The 22,885-nt window shown below is 41.0% G+C and overlaps 7 protein-coding genes across 8 annotated transcripts; 3 read left to right on the top strand and 4 right to left on the bottom strand.

The window, feature by feature from the left end:
- Window positions 1–729: 729 nt before the first annotated feature.
- Window positions 730–4,019, top strand: LOC111431936 (protein NRT1/ PTR FAMILY 5.2-like). Its single transcript, XM_023068663.1, has 5 exons — window positions 730–883; window positions 969–1,186; window positions 1,834–2,387; window positions 2,868–3,143; window positions 3,231–4,019. Exons 1-5 carry the CDS (start codon window positions 751–753, stop codon window positions 3,793–3,795), a joined length of 1,746 nt encoding a protein of 581 aa, XP_022924431.1. The 5' UTR covers window positions 730–750; the 3' UTR covers window positions 3,796–4,019.
- Window positions 3,949–7,796, bottom strand: LOC111431932. Of its 2 annotated transcripts, none has more exons than XM_023068658.1 (4): window positions 6,862–7,796; window positions 5,893–6,777; window positions 5,187–5,817; window positions 3,949–5,106 (listed from the first exon to the last, which is right to left on the bottom strand). In XM_023068658.1, exons 1-4 carry the CDS (start codon window positions 7,420–7,422, stop codon window positions 4,133–4,135), a joined length of 3,051 nt encoding a protein of 1,016 aa, XP_022924426.1. In that variant the 5' UTR covers window positions 7,423–7,796; the 3' UTR covers window positions 3,949–4,132. The 2 variants fall into 2 exon arrangements, with proteins under 2 accessions (XP_022924426.1, XP_022924427.1); XM_023068659.1 differs by having other exon boundaries at window positions 6,871–7,796.
- A 1,039-nt stretch (window positions 7,797–8,835) lies between these two features.
- LOC111431793 lies at window positions 8,836–10,554 on the bottom strand. Its single transcript, XM_023068500.1, has 2 exons — window positions 9,727–10,554; window positions 8,836–9,260 (listed from the first exon to the last, which is right to left on the bottom strand). Exons 1-2 carry the CDS (start codon window positions 9,954–9,956, stop codon window positions 9,203–9,205), a joined length of 288 nt encoding a protein of 95 aa, XP_022924268.1. The 5' UTR covers window positions 9,957–10,554; the 3' UTR covers window positions 8,836–9,202.
- Window positions 10,555–11,256: 702 nt separating this feature from the next.
- LOC111432067 (actin-related protein 2/3 complex subunit 2B) lies at window positions 11,257–14,515 on the top strand. The gene is made up of 10 exons (XM_023068866.1): window positions 11,257–11,435; window positions 11,529–11,595; window positions 11,678–11,885; window positions 12,460–12,626; window positions 12,746–12,823; window positions 12,899–13,031; window positions 13,119–13,210; window positions 13,302–13,358; window positions 13,441–13,489; window positions 14,054–14,515. Exons 1-10 carry the CDS (start codon window positions 11,377–11,379, stop codon window positions 14,236–14,238), a joined length of 1,095 nt encoding a protein of 364 aa, XP_022924634.1. The 5' UTR covers window positions 11,257–11,376; the 3' UTR covers window positions 14,239–14,515.
- A 95-nt stretch (window positions 14,516–14,610) lies between these two features.
- On the top strand, window positions 14,611–15,466 carry LOC111432069 (protein PROTON GRADIENT REGULATION 5, chloroplastic-like). The gene is made up of 2 exons (XM_023068869.1): window positions 14,611–15,215; window positions 15,289–15,466. Exons 1-2 carry the CDS (start codon window positions 14,937–14,939, stop codon window positions 15,391–15,393), a joined length of 384 nt encoding a protein of 127 aa, XP_022924637.1. The 5' UTR covers window positions 14,611–14,936; the 3' UTR covers window positions 15,394–15,466.
- A 220-nt stretch (window positions 15,467–15,686) lies between these two features.
- Window positions 15,687–18,863, bottom strand: LOC111432068 (acid phosphatase 1-like). Its single transcript, XM_023068868.1, has 3 exons — window positions 16,569–18,863; window positions 16,172–16,381; window positions 15,687–16,068 (listed from the first exon to the last, which is right to left on the bottom strand). The coding sequence occupies exons 1-3, from the start codon at window positions 16,955–16,957 to the stop codon at window positions 15,891–15,893; spliced, it is 777 nt and encodes a 258-aa protein (XP_022924636.1). The 5' UTR covers window positions 16,958–18,863; the 3' UTR covers window positions 15,687–15,890.
- Window positions 18,864–19,223: 360 nt separating this feature from the next.
- LOC111432105 lies at window positions 19,224–22,885 on the bottom strand. The gene is made up of 3 exons (XM_023068903.1): window positions 22,288–22,885; window positions 19,874–21,668; window positions 19,224–19,703 (listed from the first exon to the last, which is right to left on the bottom strand). Exons 2-3 carry the CDS (start codon window positions 21,575–21,577, stop codon window positions 19,527–19,529), a joined length of 1,881 nt encoding a protein of 626 aa, XP_022924671.1. The 5' UTR covers window positions 21,578–21,668; window positions 22,288–22,885; the 3' UTR covers window positions 19,224–19,526.

Genomic DNA, 22,885 nt, shown 5'->3' with positions numbered 1-22,885 from the left:
AGTCTCTATAGATCAGGGTGTGCAAGTGTAACAGTCCAAGCCCACCAGTAGCCGATATTGTCTGCTCTGATCCATTATGTATCTCCTTTGCTAAAATGTTATCACTAGTACATATTTATGGATTTTAGGAATAAATTTAAGAAAATGATTTAGGTATTTTAAAAAAAATGTTAGAGAAATTTTAGGAATAGATTGAGTGTGCTAGTATACCACCATCATACTTAGTTCATATAGCAAGAAATCACAAGTAGTAGTTTCTGTTTTGTAAATCTCTTCTCGATTGATTGGTATTAATAAGGTGTGCGAGTGTTTACCACAAAGAGTTGTGTTCAACATCCTTACCCTCGACCATCTTGACTTTAGTCGAGGTGAGGTTCTGGACTTCTAGTCCGTTACTCTTCTTCCCCAATGCTCATTTGGGTCTTGGATCTCTTTTTTATGGGCTCGAGCGTGGGTGGAACTTGGGTAAATTGTCCCGATCACATTTAGTTGACTAAATATCTTCTCTTTACTATCTCTCATATTCTACATCTCACACGTTAAATAGACATCTCTAATAAAATAATATGATTCGGTTCGGTTATTAAAAAAAAATAAAAGATTCTTATTTTACATTTCTTTTTATTTTTTTATTTTTGCGTCGTTAGTGTATATAAAAATATAGAAGGGGTGGTCCGATGTGGTCTCATATTTCAATAAACATATACAAATACTAACAAAAAGCTTCAACGCAGTTCCTCAAACCCATTAATGGCGGCAGCAGCAGCAGAAGATCAAGAGAGCGGCCTCGACGACTACACGAAAGACGGAACCGTCGATCGGAAAGGCAACCCGACTCTCCGGTCCAACACCGGCGGCTGGAAAGCGTGTTCCTTCATCGTCGGTAAAAGCCTTCTTAAAACCTTAAAATCTGTCAATTTCCGGCGCCGCCGTTGACCTGAGAAAGTGTGTGTGTGTTGGATTTACAGTGTACGAACTGATTGATAGGATGATGTTCAACGGGATCGCCGCCAATCTGATTATATATTTGACGACCAAGCTGAATCAAGGCACTGTCACTGCCTCTAACAATGTCACCAATTGGACTGGAACGGTTTGGATTACGCCGATCTTCGGGGCTTACGTCGCCGACGCTCATCTCGGCTGCTACCGGACCTTCTTCATCTCCTCCCTCGCCTCCTTTATGGTATGGTTCCAATTAATTGAGTTTTAAATATAGATGTTTTTCTTATTAATACTATTTTTTAAAAGGAATATATATATATTAATCATTTTGAGTTTAGTATTTATTTCATCTCGATTTTTATCTTTACAACGACGCGAGTGACCTAAATAAGGTTCACAAACTCAACTCTACTCGAGTTATAGAGTTGAGTTGAACGTTACATTACATTAATAACTAAAATCTTATAAAACTTGAATATTTAACATTCCCAAATCAGAGTGCATCCCAAACATATGTTACAAACCTCGAATACAATTTTTAAAGTAAAGTTAGATTAAATTATGAATCCTATTTTTGGGTTGATCGGGTTAATCCAACCAAAAAAAATTTCAACCCACGAACCAAAGTGAAGTTGATTGAAGATGAGAACCGCATCGATTGGAGAGAGAATAGGTGTCAGCGAGGATGTTTGGTGCTAGAGAGAGTGGACTGTGAGTTCTCGGGTGGATGAATAAGGAGAACAAAACATTTTTCACAATACGGTGGAAACCCCTCATCTCTTTAGTGAACTTGTTTTAAAAATAATACGAAAAGAAGAACAAGACAGTATCCGTTCGAGTGGTTGGAACTGGTACGAGTTTATTTGAGAAATTTGTTACATTCCACAGGCGATGTCTCTTCTAACGGTAGCAGTGTCAGTGCCAAGCCTACAACCGCCGCCATGTTTGGAACCCAGTAAAGAAAACTGCAAACAAGCCTCCAAATTACAGCTGGCAGTGTTCTTTGGGTCGCTCTACATGTTGGCAGTGGCCAGCGGCGGCACCAAACCCAACATCTCGACAATGGGTGCCGACCAATTCGACGATTTTCATCCAAAAGAGAAGTCCCAAAAGCTGTCCTTCTTCAACTGGTGGATGTTCAGTGTGTTCTCCGGCATTCTCTTTGCCTCCACCATTCTGGTTTACATTCAGGACAATGTCGGGTGGAGCTTCGGCTATGGCATTCCCACCATCGGCCTCGGAGTTGCCATTCTCATATTCGTTGCCGGCACTCCCTTTTATCGCCATCGGCTCCCCAGTGGAGGAAGCCCCTTCCTTAGAATGGCTCGTGTCATTGTCGCTGCTGCGAGGAATTGGAGGGTTCCTCTTCCTAATGACCCAAATCAACTATATGAGCTTGAGGTTCAACAGTACCCAAAGATTGATTCCACTCCATCCTTCAGGTGACCATAACTCTGTTACGGATCTCGGTCAAGTTTTAGCATAAGCTCTCGTGGCTTTACTTTAGAATTTTCTAAAAACCCCATGATCACGAGGGACTCTCTCCCAACCATCCTCATTTCGAACAAATTACACTATGGAACCTCCTGAGGTTTATAAAGTCCTCGAACAGCCTCCCTTTAATTGAGGCTCGACTCCTTTTCTGGAGTTTTCGAACAAAGTACACATTTTGTTCAGCATTTGAGTTACTCGAGGCTTACAATCTATTGACATAACTAAGTTAAGGGCATGACTTTGATATCATGTTGGGAATCACGAATTATGATATTGTCCACTTTGAGTATGAGCTCTCGTGGCTTTGTTTTGGGCTTTCTAAAAGGTCTCTTTATCGATAGAGATGTATTCCTTACTTATAAACTCGTGATTATTGCCTAAACGGAAGCCAGAACAGGGTTTTTATAGTTTTGAATTTTTATACGTAGGTTTCTGAATAAGGCTGCTGTAAGAACAGGTTCAAGTCATCCATGGAGGTCGTGCACAGTGACCCAAGTGGAAGAGACAAAGCAAATGCTGAGAATGATCCCAATTCTGATATGCACATTCATTCCAAGCACAATGGTGGCACAATCACACACCCTTTTCATCAAGCAAGGCACCACTCTTGATCGAACCATCGGCAGCCATTTCAAAGTCCCTCCTGCAAGTTTATATGCTTTTGTTACCATCTCCATGCTTCTCTCCATTGTCATCTACGACAGGTTTGCTTAGCTTTTTCATTACAGTGATGAAAATGAGATCTGATCCTTAGTTAATGCATCTATTTTCATTCATGGGACACTGGACAGGATCTTTGTGAAGATAATGCAGAGAGTTACTAGAAACCCAAGAGGAATAACAATGCTACAAAGAATGGGAATTGGAATGATCTTCCATGTCTTGGTAATGACAGTGGCGTCTCGAGTCGAAAAACGCCGACTTCACGTGGCTAGAGCAAATGGGTTGGTGAGAAATGGCTCAGGACAAGTACTTCCCTTAACCATCTTCACTCTCCTGCCTCAGTTCATGCTCACAGGAGTAGCAGATGCATTACTTCAAATAGCCAACGTTGAGTTCTTCTATGATCAAGCACCAAAAAGCATGAAGAGCTTAGGCAGTTCATACATGATGACTTCCCTTGGAATTGGGAACTTCCTCAGTAGCTTTGTTCTTTCAAAAGTTTCTGAGATCACCAAAAGACATGGCGAAGGGTGGATCTTGAACAACTTGAATGCTTCTCATCTTGATTACTTCTATGCCTTACTTGCAGCTATGAGTGGTGTTAACTTCTTTGTGTTCTTGGGCATTTCCCAACTCTATGTGTACAGAGCTGAAGTGTCTGATGAACTCAACAAGAAGAATGAAGTGGGTTGAAAAATGAAGCCATTTTCGATCGATCGACTCGACCGACACAATTTCGAAGGAGTCGTGGTTAAGGAAGACGAGGTTTTGTTTTCTAGAAACGTGTATTTAGTCGTCGTTAATTAAACATGTAAGAAACATAGATGGTTTTGTTAATTGAGATAGGAAACAGAAAGGAATGAGTTGATATCTTAAGAACTTTGGTATGTTAATAATATTTATGCAATGAGCCTCCCTCAATATCTCTCAAGCTTCATTTAAAGTTGGTAGTATACACACACATACATACTCTGTGTTTGTGTTTGTGTTTGTGTTTGTCTCTGCTTTATTATACAAGAGAAGATTTGGTTCACCTTCTTTTTGCTAATTGGAATGTTTTCTTTAAGAATAAATTGGCAGCTCGATCATTCCGGTGGCATAAAACACGTAAGATGGTGTTCGGATCGGCTCGGTTCCAACGTCCGGTGGTCGGAGGCATAGGTAGCTTTTGTCCAGAACCCATAACTCCTATTCCACTTGTTTCACAAGTCACAATGCTGAAATCTTCAACCAGTTGTTCAGTACCTTGGCTCATCAATGCTATTACTCCTCCGACGGCCTCGGCTTCTCGCTCGACGATATTCTCTTGAAGAAATCCCTCACCGCAGTCGCAGAATATCTTTTTCAAGTATCCAAAATCCTCGTCGATCATCTCGTGATCGGAACGATAGAACACTCTAGAGGACCCTCCAGCTAGAAGAACCATTAAAAATGCTTCAAAAGAGGCTCTCATCACTTCTTTCATTGCTAAGGCCTGAGCTCTATCAGTCACAATTGCACATAATAAGGTAAGGTTCTGTTTCAAAACTCGCAATCCTGGTTGAATCCGAGCATTTGCGACATCGTTTGTATATAAGGTATCGTAAAACACAGAACTTGAATCAAGGAATATCAGACGAAAAGCAGCTACTTCTGATACATGTTGACAAGCTGATTCAATGCTTCTGTTGGAAAGTTCAAAGTAAGATGAGTTTCTGTATGATTTAGAACTGTTGAAACGGAGGCCTGTTGAAGCAGTGACTTTAGGAGAAAGGGAAAGAATTTTGTTGAGTGAATGTAGGTGGGACAACATATAATGCAATGTGTTTAGGCGAATGTATAGCCGTTGCGTTCCTCGGCTGGTCGACGCTCGCGTTTGATTACCTTCTTGAGAACCAAGATGATGCGTCGTTTCTTCTCCGACAACACTACAAGGAGTGGCTCTCTTCCACAGCTTGGCGAACTTCGAATCTCGGTTACAACGGGTTAGAGGAGGCAGTTGTGGGATGTAACTCTGCTTTGAACCTGAAAAAACACAACATTGTTTACCACTTCCATCATGTTCATTTGGGACAGACATATAAAGGACAGTATGTGATTGTTACCACATGATGACACAAATGTGATATAGTCTTGGAAGCTATGCTCTAACCCAGCAGCAATCTCTCGAACCAATTCTTCAGTGACTCCAATAGGAATTTCAAAGAACTCCTCCACTGTTTCCTTAGCTAGCTTCATCAACTCCACAGCCGACTGCGCGTACGGTTCCGTTTTCGACCTCGGGTTCCAAGTTTCTGATTCTTTTGATCTACTCAGACAGTCTCTTTGTTTCTTTAGCCTCTCATCAACCCATGATTTCAAGAGGTTCAATATAATGGAATCAACTTCAAAAGGAACCATTTCTCTCACAATTGCCTTCCCACCATCTTCACAGTCAGCTGAATCCTCAACCACCATTTGAACTAACACCTTCTCTAATCTTCCAGCCCGATGAAAAACACCGATCGTCTCGCTCGTCAACATCGTCACCCCGCCCAGATACTTCTTCAACATGCTTCCATAGCAGTTGTGTAATGTAACTGCTGCAACTCCTACTGCAGTTGGATGCCATTTCTTTAGTATGGGACTGAAGCATTCCCTCTCTTTTAATGCCAAATCCTCTGTTTCTTTGGCCAATTGAAGCAGAGCCTCGCTCCCCTCACCTTTAGCTTCCTTGATTTTCCCATTCTCAAGTACCTAAATTGCAATGAGATTGTGATAAAGGATTCAACAGATATGATGAGTAAAGGTAATAAAGGATGGAATTTGAACCTTGCCAAACGCGTTTCGTACTGAACATCGGATGTAATAGTCGACACGATCACCGGATGAATCGACCACCAATACATCTCCCCGGTCTTGGCCTGCCCCTTCTGTGATGGTAACATCTTCACCTAAAATCTTTGATGCAGATAAGGCTAAGGGTAGAAGGTTTTCCACCTGACCAACTGTCCCCCTCTGGAAATAATCATGGTAATGAAGTAACCTCTTTTCGGCCCAAGTCTGCATCGAAGTCAATACCGATGTCAAAAGCTTTACGTACATCGCCTCTCGATCTGGCTTCTTGGCATCGTTTGCGACCTCGGCCAACATAGTATGAGCAGCACAAAGAAGGTCTGGCTCAAGCTGTGCTGTCACAACATACTGTTCGAATAACGCCCAAGCGAAACACACATTATGAATCGGCCTAGTGATTCCCAATGTCGACCATGTCTTCTTCATTAGCTCGAGAAGTTCATCCACCTCGTCGAGTACCGACGTCTCGTCCCTGATGTCGAATATGGTTTGAAGAAGAGAAACATAGATGTGAATGTTTAGAGGAAAGCCATCAGCCCAATGACATACATCCGTTGGTGTCCCATTCACACTCCGCCAAGACAATGACACAACAGAATTGCATAGCGTTCTCATTGTGTCTGAGTTCTTCCCCGTGTCAATTGGCTTTGATTCACTCGCTCGAATGATCTCCCTAAGACGCATAGCGAATGTGTTTGATTTATCAAGTGGAATGGAAGGATGAAGAAGAAGCCCTGCCTCCAAGATCTTCAGCTGCCGTCTCTGCCAAAAATGATATTCATTTACATCAGTGAATTCCGATGGCTTTAGATGGCGTAGAAGCTCCAATGGAAGAATTATGGTCTCTGCTCGTCTTCCCACCTGTTCATACATACCCAAAAAACACAATTACACCACAAAAATTACAAATCCAAGATCAAAAATGGAAACAAAACAAGAAATTACTTGGCCTACAAGAGTCCTCATCAGAGTCTTCCTAAGCCGGTTATCACTCTGTTCTGTAACCTTCATCTGCTGTCTCATAATCTCCGCCGACGTCATTGGCCGACGGGGTCTCATCGACGGTAGAGTATTCGACAAACCAGGGCTAGCCCCACTATTACCATGAGAGCTGGGGGAGGGTGGATTCGAGCCACAGTTCCCGCCGGTCGACATTCTCCTGGACGGCGAGCGCTTTAACATTTTCAACCCAAGTGCCCGTTTGATCCGACCGGTGGGTGTCATCACAACCCCTTTGGGTTTCGGACTCGAAGTGCCATCGCTATTGTCAAGATTAGAAGAGGAGTAAAATGCAAGAGCGTTCCGACCTCCAAAACCCGGTGAGGAGCGACAAGCCGTGAAGAAGATCTCGTATGCAGTCGCACGGATGTCATCCCGGTCGATTCCGTCGAGCTTGTTGAAGGGCCACACGAGATCGTTCTCATAAACGTCGACGTGGTAGTCCGGCCGGGCAACGGACATGTGCCCTGACAGGGACTCACGACGGACGTTGTGGCTGTGCCCCATTTCGGAGGACTGGAACGTTCTCAATTTTACTTCTTCCTCTGTTTTTTTTTTTTTTTTCTCACCCCTTCCTCCTCTTAGATATCCGGCGGGAGATAAGTGGAAGGATGAGCCGCAAATTTCTCTTAAAGCAGAGCCCTTTTAGGAGATTTGGTGGTGACAGGGGTTGGATGCTGACTCTGTTTTCTTGTTTTCTTTAGTTATATGACAGAGAACATCGACAGCAAGATGTGGCTGATCCAGCTTTGTTCATCACAATTATCCGAGAAACAAGGAGATAAACTCAAACAAGGAGATTGATTGATAAAGGGTTTTGCTAAAAATAGCCATAGGTTTCAGAATTCGATCTCTTTGATGTTCTGTTCGTCCCTGTCCTGTCTCTGTTTTTGTTTCTGAATTACTTGAACTGATCAATCCATCATAAAACAGGACAGGGTAGATTGACCATTCATAAAATATGTTGTTTTATTTTGTTTATAGTTGCTAATTGGCCTGATATTTGTCTTATATTCGTGCCCATTTCATTATGTAACTAATATTTATGTAACCATTCAAGCCCAATGCTAGTAGATATTGTCTGTATTAGTCCGTTATGTATCGCCGTCAACCTCACGATATTAAAACGAGTCTACTGGGGACAGTGGTTTCCACACCGTTATAAGGATGTGGGATCTCACAATCCACCCCTTAGCGTCCTCACTGACACACCGCCCGGTGTCTGGCTTTGATACCATTTGTAATGGTCCAAGTTTACTGCTAGTAGATATTATTCGCTTTGACCCATTATGTATTACCGTCAATCACATGGTTTTAAAACGCGTCTATTAGGGAGAGTGATTTCCACCCTTATAAGGATGTGGGATCTCACAATCCACCTCCCTCAGGGGGCTAGCGTCCTCACTGGCACACTGCTTGGTGTCTAGCTTTGATACCATTTGTAACGGTCCAATGCTACTACTAATAAATATTGTCCGTTTTGGCCTGTTATGTGTCGCCGTCAATCTCCCGATTTTAAAACACAGCTCCTAGGGAAAGTGGTTTCCAAGCGCTTATAAGGTCGTGGCATCTCACAATCCACTCCCTTTGGGGGGCCAGCATTCTTGTTGGCACACCGTCCAGTGTCTGGCTCTGATATTATTTGTAACCGTCTAAACTCACTGCTAGTAGATATTGTCCATTTTGACCCGTTACGTATCTCAATAGATGCCTAAGCATGCAGCTTTAACTCAGTTTCCCACCCGATGAGGTTTTTAATCATGGAAATGTGGAAAACATGATAAGGAGGTTCTTGAGTTTCTGGTTATATTACAACATTACGGCTAATTCGTGATGAAAAAACGAAAACGGCGACAAAAACGTTCACGAAATCTCGAGATCGGGAGCAATAAACAACAGAGAAAAGGTCGAGAAGCTCTATGAATCATTAACAATGATAGATATAGAAGAAGAATTCCAAGTGTTTGCATTACATAATACATCATTCTGCACTGTCAAAGGCTCAACTAATCTGTGATTTCATAATGTCAATATCAGCATCATCCATACATCATATCAGCAGGAAGGTGATCTTACAAATTCGAAAAACAACTCGGACACATCGCCAGAAACCGCAAGGCGTAACGAAACGACATATTAATCAGTCGATCTTTGAACTCTTCTATCAGTCGTCGTAGTACCAAAAGCAATCCGTTATACAGTCAGAAACATCGCCAATTATTATCAGTTTCGTCGTAAAGAAATGACATTGTTCTCGTCGTCATACACTAATATTTGATGTAATAATCTACATAATCATACAGCTGCAAGAATCAGACTCCTCGTCCCCGGAATCGCTCACGTCGCTGCAGAACGAACAGACACAAAAACCAGTCCAAATTTTACAAATCTAAAAACAAAGATATACTCAATCCACAGCATCATCCATTACATTCAAACATAGATTTCATCTACCTTAAAACATGTTCTTAACTTCAGTCTAAGATGAAAACAGCCAATGATGTCACAATACAAAACATTCAAGCATCATATCCCTCAATTCAAGCCTGTTCTAACTATTCGTCATTAGTGTTTTATCAACTGAGTTATGTTTAAATTGGCGTTCTTCTTCGATCGAACTAGAATAACCCAAAGAACAGATCAGGCAGCATTTTTGGTTCTAACCCAGATATGGAAACTTTCAGCTTCTTCAAACATCTCAAGTTCAAATATCAACAGAAATGTAAGAACAAGAACAAGAACAGAATTACAGAAATCAGACCAAAAAAGCCATCAAAATGCTCCAAGAAAAGGGGAAAACAATTAAGCTACCTCGGTTGAAACTCCAAAATCTCCGCTAGGTTATTACCATTACTATCATTCCACCGGACTTTCATCCTCGGCTTATTCGATTTCCTCGACATTCCGCCGCGCCGCGGCGGCAATAGAGCATTCGATTCACTGTCATCTTCGCCGTTTCTATGATCCCCAACTTCTCCCGCCGCCGCAGAGTCCACAGACCTCTCATCGTAGCCATTAACAGCCCTAGAATCGCCGCCCATAGCCTCGAAACTCGCAGTATAAATCCAATCGGAAATTTGCCCTATAAACAACCCCAAAAAACAGACCTAGATTTCGGATTTCTAAATCGAACCATCTCAGAAATCCAGTTTTTGTAAAAACCCCAATATAATAAGAACACAATTCAGCGGCTCAAAACTGAGATTCCGCAACTGGGTCAACGCTCACGGGTTCAAAATTTATGAGCCCAGCAACCCCAACAAAAAACCCGTCTCAAAAAAGTAAAACCCCCGATCTAAAACTTTAACCAAACAAAGCTACGAAGAACAGATAGAACTCCCAAGAAAATTAAATCCCTTCCAAAACCCAAAAAGAAAAATTGAAGAAAAAAAAAAGGGGGGAGGTTACATATAACATAACGGAACCAAAATTTAACTCAAATCGTGACCTTCCGATGAAAGGGTGAGTTGTCCAGATCGCGAAAAAAAGCAATTAACTGAAACAGAGGGGAAAGAAGGCGTTTACTTGGGTGTGATTGGTGAACAGTGATATCGAATAATGGCGTGGAATCGGACGGTCTGGATTGGATAGATAGGAGAAGGGAAGAGCCATCCGTGGGTCGCAGTGGCGGGTGTTCGTTAAATTCGTTGCTCATAAACTGTCGGTTACCACCGGATCTTGTCTTCCTTTTGTTCCATTGACGTTAATTTAACATTAATTCATGTCGTTAATATCCGGTTGTTTTCGGACCATAATTAGTAATTAAGTACTTTAGGCTTTATATTTATAGCATCCATAGCATATATTATATAAATTTATGAGCTATAAATATAAATATATGAGCATGTTGGAGCATGACTATGTCAATTTTGTTTGTAAATTAAATTACCATTTAAGACATTATCTTAATGTTATTTATAAACAAAACCATTTCTGCATAAAATCTAAACTTGAAGTGGGCTTCGAGTAAAGCGCCGACCCATTTCATATGGAAGAAATCAATTATTGCGTCCTCCTTTTGTTTAGGCCCAGATCCAGAGGGAAACTTAAAAGGATCGTTGCTTTGAGGAATTTGCAAACTTACGCCTCTCAAAAACGATGGCATGAAATGGAAGCAACACCCACGTCAAACTTGAAATGAGGGCTTGCAGAGATTAGCGGCAAATCAACTTCAATCAGCGCCACCAAACAAAGGGTTCATCGGGAAGTGGAGATCATCAAATGGGTAATCCCTAAATTTGCTTTATCGATAAGCCACTGAAAGAGATGGTATTGGTCTAATGGGTTGGTTGCTTCTATTGTTACCAAACTTTGAGTGGATATGGAGCTTAGAAATTACTCATAATGTCATGATCTCAATCGAAAAGGAGTGGACATTTCTTACACTGAATATGTATTGGAGTCCTTTCTTCTCATTTACCATGAAAAATGAGGTAGAGAGGGCTGTTTGTGCTTGTGAGGATGGCTTGCTTTCAGAGAGCTTCACCAGCTTTGAAGGAGATCCTCCTTAAGCTCTACAGGTGAGAAACAAGTTCATGTGTTCTATGCTGAAAATCTTTGAAACCCATATAGATAAGGTTTTAGGGATTAAATTGTGTTGGTTATGATTACAGTTCGGAAAATCCGACAGAAATTGAGCATCACTTGCATGAATTTGGTTCTGTTCAGTACCATATCCAGGTACTGTTCTTCTCACTCATCTGGGACTGTTCATGTTTAAGATTTGAATTAGTGTCCTAATGGCTTTTTGATTGTCTGGTAGTCTTCCATATCGGATTCACTGCACGTTTACTTGTCGATTGCTACTCCATTGTTGTCACAAGGGGTTCTTTTATCTGATGGGCTCTCGCCATATACTCTCGAAATGGTAAAACAAATTTGCTCTCATGCTGTTGAGATCATTGAACCTGCAAAAGAAGGATACAAACTTACTCTAAGAATCGACTTTGCAAAAATTTTGCATGAGGAAGGTATGATTATCCACTTGAACAGCTTCATTAATTAGAAAACTAGTTTATGAAAAGATTCAGTGTCAATGTGGCATAGTTTATGTGAGATCATACATCGGTTGGAGAGGGGAACAAAGCATTCCTTATAAGGGTGTGAGAATTTCTCCTTAGTAGACACATTTTAAAACTGTGAGACTGATAGCGATACGTATCATGCTGAAGTGGACAATATATGCTAATATTGTGCTTGAGATGTTACAAATGTATCATAGCCGGACATCGGATGATGTGTTAGCAAGGACGTTGAGCCCCCAAAGGGGTGGATTGTGGGATCCCACATCGGTTGAAGAGGGAAACGAAGCATTCCTTACAAGGGTGTGAAAACCTTACCCTAGTAGACGTGTTTTAAAACTGGGAGGCTGACGGCGATACATAACGGGTCAAAACGTACAATATCTATTAACGGTGGTCTCAGGCTGTTACGGTTTAAGGAAGAAAACAAATTTTTACTACTCGGCGATCTATAGAACGTTGAAATGTGAGGTTTTCTTCATAACATTACATTGATTGTTTGTTGTGGATGTTCTTTTTGCAGAGCCAGAAAAGATAATTACAGATATTGCTGCTGTTCATGCAGTGATCCTAAGTTCTCAGCTAAAAGAAATGTTGATAAACGTCAATTCTCCTGCGCTATGTCAAGGAACCTCCAGACCCATCAAACTTGTATATCATCCGAGGGAACCATTCTTTGTTATCAAGCAGGCAAGTCCCAGTGGGAATATTTTGAGTCACTTCAGTGTGCCTGTTCTTTATAAGGAGCAAGATAGATGAATACTCTGTACACTTTCATATCTCTTAGTTGACAAATTTCTTGCATTCAGCCCCAAAAGATCCTCATAGTCTTCCCAATTCGTTTCAAGGAAAATACAGATGTGATCATTGCGACCGCGTTCTTTCGGGTACGTTGCTGAAATAGCAAAGCTAGGATCTGTTCTTAATTTCTTTTGGATAATACAACTCATGTAGTCAAATAGGAACTTATGGATGTGGGAAGCTCTGAAAAATGGTCAAAAACACCTCCTTGTTGTTGGTCACCCATACCCCCTCCAGAACTGAGAGGCGAACCTTTAGAAGAACTGAGCACGAATGGAGGATTCGTCACGTTCGGTACGATATTAAGCTATATTTATCACTTAGTTCAGCTTGATAGACTTGTATCCTCTCAAACTCTTTGTTCACATAATGTATGAACAGATATTTCTGTGCACCACGTTGAAGGTAAAAGGCTTGAGAAGACTGTGTGGAGTTTGCTGAACTTTAATGCATATGTTAAGTACCATGTAAAGGTATCATGTTTGTTCTTATTCTCCGACCTGTCTTCTGTGACAATCCTTTTCCCTCTTGTTTGATATCATCTTTGGTGAACTTCCAACACAGACAACCAGAGGCTTTATCCAGAGAAGGATGAGGAAGCGGTTAGAAGGGCTTGTTGAGGTAAGTTCAAGTATATCCAAATATCAGTGATATTTGGAAGAAGATGATGTTTCTCACTAAAAATGTCTATGTTAATTTCTAGATCTTGCATCAGAAAACCTCAGATGATGGCCTACTCAACAAGGGTCAAGGTATGCTCTTGACAATGATTGAATACCATCTCATAATTGTTGCTCTTGTTGTTTTGTGTCTGGACGAGTGAGCTATGGATGGCCAATCCAAAACCGAACTTTCGATCTAATCTCTGAGTTTCTGTGAGATCCCACATTGGTTGGAGAGGGGAACGAAGCACCTTTCATAAGGGTGTGGAAACCTTTCCCTAATAGATGTGTTTTAAAAACCGTTAGACTGACGGCAACATGTAATGGGCCAAAGTGGACAATATTTGCTAGCGATGGGCTTTGACTATTACAAATGATATCAGAGCCAAACACCAGCAAGGACGTTGGGCCTCCAAGGAGGGTGGATTGTGAGATCCCACATTGGTTGGAGAGGGGAACGAAGCACCTTTTATAAGGGTGTGGAAACCTCTCCCTAAGAGACGTGTTTTAAAAACTGTGATTGACGACGATACGTAACAGGCCAATACATATAGTTTAGTCAAATAAGCTTTTGCAGCATATGGCATTAAGAAAGGAGAATTGTCCAAGTATAGTGAACTATTTATCTCATAGCTTAATTCTATGTGGATGCAGGCATTAAGTATATGAAGAAATTGGCAGCTAGAACTAAACACATCAAACAGAAATGTCATAGTCTGAGCAGGAAGATCAAGAGAATCCGGTTTCGAATTAAAATTCCTGGATTTGCACGGTTTCGTCGAAGATGGCTGAAGTTCCCAACGTTTTCTTCTTCGATCCGATACACCAGATTAAAATGAAGCGATGGAATTTAGGATATTACAACCAGATGAAATGGTCAAGTCTATGACATCAACACAAATAACTTTGGAAATAAGGAACGCTGTTGGTAGATACAGTGAGTATACTTGCAGGGAGGCTTAGAGCTTAGTTTCACATGTTGCCATTGTCAATTCTCATAGAGAACCTGTATTTGGGGACCAATATGAAACAACGACTAAAACTATATCCAAGTATCGGAGTGTACTCGTTTATATCTGGTAGATCTTTACATTTCATAATACAAACATACAGACACATCATCAAACGTCTTTTACGTACAACTAGATCTATCTCGATGATTCTATCGAAATTTATCCAAATCAAACCTCGTTTATCAAGTGGGTAGGAAGATGCCGCCTGTAATGAATATGGTTGATAGAAAGTAGACAGATGGAAGCAAGCAGGAAAAGGGGCCAATTGCAGTGTGGATTCTGATAATGTTCCAAACCAATAGGGACCATCAGTCATCTAAACCAAAATCCACGCCATCAGTTTGTGTGGCTCCAAAAATGACTCCTCACCTCTCTCCCTTTCAAAACTATCCATTTTCACAAAGCATACAAAACCCATCATCACATCTATGCTTCCATTACAAGTTCCAGCATGTTGGTAAAGACCCTTCCAGCCATCACGGAAGCCATCTAGAAGAACAGCTCTCTGATCTTCCACCCTTTTCATGGCAACTTCAGTTTCTGTAGCTGGGTTTCATAAGCCTCTTTACTCCACCTTCCATGGAGGATGGGGGACTTCAATTTGCGGCCACAACAGCACCGTGCTGATCAAGTCAGTCCCGGAAGCCGTTCGAGTCGCAAAGCCTGTAAGATTCCGGCCAGTGATGAAGAATATTAATGAAGGGAAAGGACTATTTGCACCTGTGGTTGTTCTTGCCCGAAATATTATAGGAAAGAAACGTTTCAATCAGTTGAGAGGCAAGGCCATTGCCCTGCACTCCCAGGTAATGAGCTACCCTCCTTCACTTGAATTCTCCTTTGTGAGAAAGCTGCGTTGAAGTTTCTCCTTTTGGACAGGTAATTACTGAGTTCTGCAAATCTATAGGAGCTGATGCAAAGCAAAGGCAGGGATTGATTAGGTTAGCCAAGAAGAATGGAGAAAGATTAGGATTCCTTGCTTGATCTCATCAATCTGTTCCCTTGATCATCATATATAAATCATAGATCTCTCTACTTTCTGCTGTCTTTTATACTACCATATTCTTCAATTTGGCAGCAGCAATATTCCAAAATTGCATGAAACTTGATGATTGAAGATCTGAACAGTTCATCGACGATCAAATAACTGTAGAACTGCAAAAAAAAACATCCAAATCTTCACAGAAAAAGTTCCAACTGGTTTAAAAGCAAAGAACACCAAGACAAAATACGGTGGTTTCATGAATCATTCAGAATAAGGAATAAGAGAAAATAAGGAGATGATCACAAGGACTTCTTTCTGATTAAGAAATGATCAAAACAAGTTCCAAATACGAGATTACAGCTTTAACAGACAAGTAAATAGCAAGCTAAGCTTATTCATCACACATGTCACATCCTTCCCTCTGTCTGTGTAGATCAATCCTTCCCGACCAAAAGAAACGGTTTAAAAAGCCAAAAGCAAGTCGAAATTGCATTGCTTAATAAACATAATACATTGGATTTGGAAGCTTGAATGTTCTTCTTCCCCTTGGCTTTCCTTCAATGCTGCTATATTGATCTCCCACATTCCCCCAAATGTTGTACCCTCCATTCACCAATCGCCTTCTCACATCTGCCTTGTATTGCTCCACTTCCTTCTTCTCATCTTCAGGGCTCCTGCAAATCAAACATAGAAACAAGGGAACAAACTCATCACTCACTCGCAAAATGAGAGACAGGATTCTGATTTCTGGACTTGTGGATTGACTGACTGACTGACCTTAAGATGAGATTGGTCCATCCATGGTAGCCCACTTGAACAAGATTCTCAATGGTGGCAGATCTGAGATTTTCCCGTCTCGCGGATATCAAAATGATGTCCACTCCTCTCGCTTTCAGCAGATTGAAAAGCCTCAATGAGTGATCCAAAAGTGGTGCTTTGGCCTTGCTCATCCACGCCTCCAAATCCGTCAGGTTCAATTTCTTCCCCCTACCCTCCCATAATCCCATTCAACAAAATAGCAATCAATCAGAATTCAGAACACATTCTACAGACTTACAAACATTCTTCAGCAATCAAAACACAGAACACCAAGCAAAAGGGAAACAGAATTAGACAATCAATTCAAACACAAAACCAAGTAAAGGGTATGATGTAAAGGAAAAAAGAAAGTTACCCAAATTGATTCTTCTTGTAATAGGGGACAGTGGAGATGAGGGTATCATCGATGTCGAAGATCCAAGCATCAGTGCCATCACCTTTAAGGGCACAGCCCTTGGTAAGGTACACGATGCACTCCTCGATCGTCCTCTCGGAATCAACTTTGTACTGAGTGGAGGTAACGTATTTGCCAATGTAGCTAACGCATTCCTCAGGCACCACATGGAAGAATCGGATGTTGTGAAGCTCGACGTTCAATCTCCAGCTTTCGCAGTAGTTTTTAAGGCTGATTTTGAGGCCATTTCTGGACCTCTGGCTCAGAATGTTCCAGTCTGAAGCCGATGCAGTTGCAGTGATGAAAAGGAAGAGGAAAACGGAGAGATGGGGTAGTAGAGATTTCGCCATTGTGTTATGGGTTGTGCAATGGAAGTGGAATTTGGGAGCGTTTAAGTAGGCACATTACAGGAGAAATGATCGGAAGGGACAGAGTCAATAGATTGGGCGAAATAAGATCACATGGGACCCTGAATCCAAGCTGTAGTGTGCCACCACAAACACATTTGTCTATTTCCAATCAAATCATTCGAAAAAGTGGAAGAGCTTTATTCAACGCCAATGTAAATCTCTCTTTTTTCCTTTTCAATGTAAATAATACCATTTCGCCGTATAACCTTCGGTGTGTACATCAAGTGTTTGATTTAGTCTCCAAACTTTTCACTAAAAAGTACAAAGGAATAACAATAATAATCTGAGGGTGTCGGCTACAAATCACATGCCGGACAGGCCAGAGTGGCGGCATCCAATTCAACGGGCTTGGCATGAAATCTGGATTTCTTTGGAATTATACACCGAGTGATGAAGACTAAGAAACGTAATGACAAGCATTACCAGCCTAAAGTCAGATTAATACATCACACCAATCAGAACTGCTCCATCCGCATGTCCTTTGAAATACTCCTTCAAAATTTTGTTAAATGGTTGTATACTTATTCAAATGGTCTTTTCCCACTAATAAAAAACTGTTAAATTGGAGAAGTTGAAAAAATCATCGAATCGATACATTCACAAATTATTAGCCACATCCCTTTCATCTCTAATCTCTTGTCAAACCCAAAGCACATCACAAATACAAATAAAATGTTGGTCAACGGTTTGAAAGATGGGATAATGTATAACATAATGCTTAGTCAATAGAGGACGATTTTGTTCCAGGTCGATTCTGAAGAAAGAAGAAGAAAGGGAATATGGAGGCTATATGGGCGACTGTTGTGTTCAGTAAGGTACAGAGAAGAAACCTCTGCCACAACCTGCTTCAACCTCTAAATCTCCTAAAATCTACAGAACTTCAGGTTCACAAGTAAATCTTCAATTCTTGCCTGCATAAGGTCCATATGTTCTTCAATTCTTGCCAGAAAAGGTCTATAAGTTCACAAGATGCCATTAATCTTTGTTTAAGTAGCTCCAAATTGCACCAATCCAAGTGTAATATTATTCCAAAGGTCCATAGTTACAACTGATCTGAAGTATTAAGCAGCCCCACAAATTGTAATCTCTTTCAGCCCAGAAATTCTTGGTTAACCAATTCTAAAGCCATCGACGTGGGAAGCAACTTAGATGTGGATACCACAACTTTACGATGCATTAATCATCTCCGTTTTAAGAACAGCTGTAAATCAAGAACATTAAGTCGTTGCAAAAACAAAAGAATTAGGATTTTGAAGTTCCACAGCCGTTTGACCCAAATTTTCGCAGAAATGAATTAGTAGATAAATGAAGAATTCCATAAAATATTTGACCCTAGAAAGGAAAATCGTAATCTCGAGAAACTGGAGTAATTCGAACAATACTATCATGTAGAGACCAAATGGAGCAGATGTGAGCTAAAAATGGTACAAACATCTGTAACGATGGACTCCGTCAATTTTCCAGACTCGTAACTGTATCAAACCATTAAAGTTTGAGATGACACATGACTAAGTCTGGTAGCACCAAATTGCTCGCGAAAACGATTATCAATCAAATTAAATTCAAACCGGCTAAGCCTCCATCATCCATTACAGACCCAACAATCTGCAACATTCCATAAGAAAACAAACTAATTATCGAGGTAAAAATGTCCCAGCCTTGACAGAGACGATAAACGAAGTTATCGTCTGGGAATGGGATAAGATTGGCGTACAATCTAGCTGGGTATGGGAGGTGCAGAGAAACAAAATACAGAAAATTCTCGACACCACAGCACCAGCGATTTCGCAATTAGGGCAAAACTAACAGAGATCGAGAGAGACGAAACTGAACGAAGGGTTTTCCCCAATAGAAAGTCTCGCGATGTCAACAAGCGCTAGGGTTTTCCCCATATTTATAGACAATTATAGAGGGATGACAACTTGGGCTTTAAAGCCCAAAATCCGTTGAGCCCAATTGATCCATCAGGCCCAATCGCCATTAATGGTATTAATGCTAATAACTTATTAGAGAAAATAATTAAGGACATAATTCAATAATTCACCATTAAAATTGAGATTAAATCTAATGCTGAAATTACGAATTCACCATTATCTTCTTATTTAAATTTTCAGTTAAATTCTAAAAATAAAAAACTTAATTTAGTGTAATTTCTAAGAAATAAAAAATAAAAAAATAAATAGTATTGAAAAAAAGTCAACAAAAATTGAAGTGACTATTGGAACCAAATATTATTTTATTATGAAACAAATAGGCTTTACAAAACTATAATATGAATGGGAAAACACAAAAAGTCCTCAACAAATGCCGTTGGGGACACGGAACTGAAAGTCAACTTCAGAATCAAGAAGTCAAACGACATTAACCTAATTCCTGTTCTTTCAAACATGTCCCCACAGCTGAAATGGAGAACAACCTTATCCAGTTTCCAGTGTGAAGCAACAGAGCTAGTTTAGTTATAACTTCTAATTTTCATGTCTAAAACCTTAAACTTCCCTACTGCTTTATGCTAACTACTTTTTAACTCCTGTACATTTCTGGGTTTGAGACCAGGACTTCGCGAATGGACGATCGCCACTGCAATCGAGAAACATTGCAGAGACGATAGTTTCGATTGAAAATGAACAAAGTACAAGCCGTCGCGGATGTTCACCATCCTCAATGTTGGAGGACCATTCTCACAACCCTGAAACACAACAATCGCATTCTCATTATCCGATTCACAGTCACGAATCTAGCTACGTTACGAGAATGATTCAGAATTCGGAGTCGTGCAAAAAGAAGTAAACTAATAAAGTTAGAGCAGTTTTCGTGCTCGAATTAGCAGCAAGACACAAAGGGGGAGTGTATGTATACCTTAGCATGTATGTTAAATGCCCTGCATTCTTGCACGTCTGCTTGTCGAGTAGTATCGTCGTTGACGGATTGGCCTTCAAGTACTGTTAGAGGGCATCCGATGTCCCAACCGCCACAATCACAGAGTCCATTCGATCTCCACCGCTCCATGAGGGTGGAAGGACCACCGTTCCTTGTTCTAGGCCCGCCATGGAGACCAGCAGGAATAAGAACATTCATGCTCGTCGAACATTTTGCGCTGTTTCGCATACAACAGTCAGTCTGTATTGTTTGTTTGGCCTCGACCCGTTGGAGGAACTTTAAACCCCAACCTCCAACTCGGCTGCCACGATCTTCCGGAAGATGGTCTCTCACGACAACAGCAGCCAATTCAAGATTCGGAGGAAGGCTACGAGCACAAATTAAGTCATCGGAGCTGTTGCGTTTATTCGAGTATGGTTCCCAAGGACAAGAATCCTTCAAGACACCAGATCTATTCGGTTTAGATGAGTTACTTGTCCTAAATACCTCAGCCACCTTTCTTGGAAACACCTTATTCTTTTTTAAAATGGTGTTTGAAGCATTCGTCTCTACGTCAGAATTTTCGATACCACCAAACAACACGAATTCAGTATCCACAACTTTTGAATTATTCGGACAGACACTATAAGAAGACGACACCGTCATCTTGCCAACGACACGGGGTCTGGTATTCCTAACCTCGTGATCCTTTAGACCACTCTTTGTCGAACGAAACAAATAAACATAGTCCAATGCGTTATTATCAGCTGACACGACCTTCGACGAGTCAGCCACATAGACCTCCTTCTCATCATCTACAGAGAAAACGAAGTGAGGGCTTCCTTCCTTCCATGTGAACTGAAGCATACCTTGGCAAAGCGGTGTGGACGCTGAACCAGAAGAAGACTGATCAGAACATAAAGAATTCCTGCTCGGTGTGGAGAAAAACCTCTCGTTTGCTGTATCAGATCCATCTCGATGGCTTCCCTTCGTCGGTTCTGCATTTTCAAGCTTCTTCAATGAAGATATATCCACACCATTGGGAGAGTCTATAAATTTGCTGCCTGCGAAGCCTTTGATATCATTCACGTCCATTCTTACGAAACTCGAAGTTTCCTCCTTGATACCGAGTTGATGCAATAAAGGACTCTTCAATATGTTGATCATGCTCTTACTTCCCATAATTGAACCAACAAACCACAGTTTACTCGAGCTTATGACCGTGTTGCCATCCTCCCCAGTTGAAGGGCACGCGATAACGAACCTTTCCAAACCATCCATCCCTCTCATTCGTAATTTACTCGTACTCAAGCTTTCAGTCAAAGCAGCACCAGTCTTCACAGAGCTCGAGTTTATAGAATCGTTACAACGTACAGGCTTCGATGCACTAATCTGAATCATATCCAAGCATCGTCGAAGATATTTCTCATCTATCGTCACCATATACTTCGGAACCTTATAGTCTAACTCTATATTACAGTTAAAAACCGAATCACGAACATAGTTTTTACTGATTCGGTATTGCTTCGACTTCAAATACAATGCATTAGGCAGCATTACCTTCTGATTCAATCCTCTTGATATTGAGTACTTCGACAGATCCAAATCACCATTTTCTAACAACTCCTCGTCGTTGTTTCTGTCACGGAAAGAACCGATTTCTCTTTGCCGATCTTTCCGAGCATCGGTAGATGTTTGTTCCATATCCTATTTGAGTAAATTAAGGATCATAAATGGCTGAAAAACTGCTCACTGATCTCTCTCTCTCTGTTCAAATCACATATTTCTTCAACACCTATACACAAAGATTGGAAGTATACTCATAAGATCATAAGATCAAGAACGCAATCTGAAAGCGAAGAACATTAGATATCAATTCCAAAAAACAGCAACAACTTCAAGGAGGTGGAACTTTCATCCTCCCTCTCGTCCTCCATAATCAATCATTTCAAGCTTTTTGAAGCTGAAACAAACCTGCCCTGAATCTCCTAAATCAGAAACTTACTCAACCAAAAGATTGGAAAATACACGAAGAATCAAGCAAGAAATCGCCATCAAACTTAAGAACAGCTTCCGATTGATACCATAAGGTGGAAGAAAGTGAAGGAAAACAAGGAAGAAGGAAAAATAGCAACAACCCCACAAAGGAAATCAGGGGTATAAAGGCTAAACATGATTAAGAGTGATAAACCCACAATCCAAAACACAAAACACAAAGTTTTTACAGAAAGTAAGCTCAATAAACAAGTACAAAACAGAGAAAAGAATAGTAGTTTAATAATAAGAACAAGAAGAACAGTGACAATAATAATAAACAGGGGAAAGAGCAGCTTTTACTATCTTGCCTCAAGAAATGGATCCAAGGAGGAGCAAAATATGAGTCGAGTCAAAGAAGCAGAGACAAGGAGCCAGACCCACAAGAGAGGAATCGCCTTAATCGCCTCTGAAATCCTCCAAGCCTCCGAGTTTGAGCATATATTCGGTGAAGGAGAGAAAGAAAAAGAGGGCAGTAGAAAGGTGAATAGGTTAGTGGGTGGGGGGGGAGAATAAATTAGTGTCAAAAAATACAGAACAAAGCCAAGGTCGCACATGGAAAAGCAGGATAAGCTTTATGACCCAAAAACTAAAACGGGCAACGATGATAATGCGTGGCTGCTGCGAACTGCAAAAACGAGAAATGGCAGCAGGAAGATCAATGAACAGAAACTGCGGTGCTTAGAGGTCCCACCGCCATGGCTAAAACGCGGAGAAATCTTTCATTTTCAGAGGCGACCCAGTTGATTCATCAGCTTGGAGAGGGATGGTAAAGAAGAAAAATGGGGGTCTGTGAGCTGGTGCGCATACAAGCCCCACTGTGTGTGTCACATGGAGCCCACAACGCGCATTGTTCTTTGGAACAGGGGATTTGGGACGAACAGTTTCCTTTCGAGGGTGGAAAGTGGGGAATTGGGGTTTACGATTCTCCAATTCATCTTCTTTCCCTGCTCCGAATCTTTCTTCCGTCTAGTTTTT

This window comes from Cucurbita moschata, unplaced genomic scaffold, assembly GCF_002738365.1.
Source record: "Cucurbita moschata cultivar Rifu unplaced genomic scaffold, Cmos_1.0 Cmo_Scf00037, whole genome shotgun sequence".
Lineage (NCBI taxonomy): Eukaryota > Viridiplantae > Streptophyta > Magnoliopsida > Cucurbitales > Cucurbitaceae > Cucurbita > Cucurbita moschata.
This window is presented reverse-complemented; position numbering and strand designations above follow the sequence as displayed.

What these genes read in the sequence shown, in the direction of transcription:
- LOC111432067 (XM_023068866.1), top strand. Translation starts at nt 11,377, where the DNA reads ATGGCTTGCTTTCAGAGAGCTTCACCAGCTTTGAAGGAGATCCTCCTT. An exon ending in AAAAATTTTGCATGAGGAAG is followed by an intron (nt 11,886 to 12,459) that starts GTATGATTATCC and finishes TTCTTTTTGCAG; the next exon opens with AGCCAGAAAAGATAATTACA. An exon ending in GGTTAGAAGGGCTTGTTGAG is followed by an intron (nt 13,359 to 13,440) that starts GTAAGTTCAAGT and finishes GTTAATTTCTAG; the next exon opens with ATCTTGCATCAGAAAACCTC.
- LOC111431932 (XM_023068658.1), bottom strand. Translation starts at nt 7,422, where the DNA reads ATGGGGCACAGCCACAACGTCCGTCGTGAGTCCCTGTCAGGGCACATG. An exon ending in TGAGGACTCTTGTAGGCCAA is followed by an intron (nt 6,778 to 6,861) that starts GTAATTTCTTGT and finishes ATGTATGAACAG; the next exon opens with GTGGGAAGACGAGCAGAGAC. An exon ending in CACATTTGTGTCATCATGTG is followed by an intron (nt 5,107 to 5,186) that starts GTAACAATCACA and finishes GTGTTTTTTCAG; the next exon opens with GTTCAAAGCAGAGTTACATC.
- LOC111432069 (XM_023068869.1), top strand. Translation starts at nt 14,937, where the DNA reads ATGGCAACTTCAGTTTCTGTAGCTGGGTTTCATAAGCCTCTTTACTCC. An exon ending in CCATTGCCCTGCACTCCCAG is followed by an intron (nt 15,216 to 15,288) that starts GTAATGAGCTAC and finishes CCTTTTGGACAG; the next exon opens with GTAATTACTGAGTTCTGCAA.
- LOC111432105 (XM_023068903.1), bottom strand. Translation starts at nt 21,577, where the DNA reads ATGGAACAAACATCTACCGATGCTCGGAAAGATCGGCAAAGAGAAATC. An exon ending in CATTTAACATACATGCTAAG is followed by an intron (nt 19,704 to 19,873) that starts GTATACATACAC and finishes GTTGTGTTTCAG; the next exon opens with GGTTGTGAGAATGGTCCTCC.
- LOC111431936 (XM_023068663.1), top strand. Translation starts at nt 751, where the DNA reads ATGGCGGCAGCAGCAGCAGAAGATCAAGAGAGCGGCCTCGACGACTAC. An exon ending in CCTCCCTCGCCTCCTTTATG is followed by an intron (nt 1,187 to 1,833) that starts GTATGGTTCCAA and finishes TACATTCCACAG; the next exon opens with GCGATGTCTCTTCTAACGGT. An exon ending in TCCATTGTCATCTACGACAG is followed by an intron (nt 3,144 to 3,230) that starts GTTTGCTTAGCT and finishes GACACTGGACAG; the next exon opens with GATCTTTGTGAAGATAATGC.
- LOC111432068 (XM_023068868.1), bottom strand. Translation starts at nt 16,957, where the DNA reads ATGGCGAAATCTCTACTACCCCATCTCTCCGTTTTCCTCTTCCTTTTC. An exon ending in TACAAGAAGAATCAATTTGG is followed by an intron (nt 16,382 to 16,568) that starts GTAACTTTCTTT and finishes ATGGGAGGGTAG; the next exon opens with GGGGAAGAAATTGAACCTGA. An exon ending in TGGACCAATCTCATCTTAAG is followed by an intron (nt 16,069 to 16,171) that starts GTCAGTCAGTCA and finishes TTTGATTTGCAG; the next exon opens with GAGCCCTGAAGATGAGAAGA.
- LOC111431793 (XM_023068500.1), bottom strand. Translation starts at nt 9,956, where the DNA reads ATGGGCGGCGATTCTAGGGCTGTTAATGGCTACGATGAGAGGTCTGTG. An exon ending in ATTTTGGAGTTTCAACCGAG is followed by an intron (nt 9,261 to 9,726) that starts GTAGCTTAATTG and finishes TTCGTTCTGCAG; the next exon opens with CGACGTGAGCGATTCCGGGG.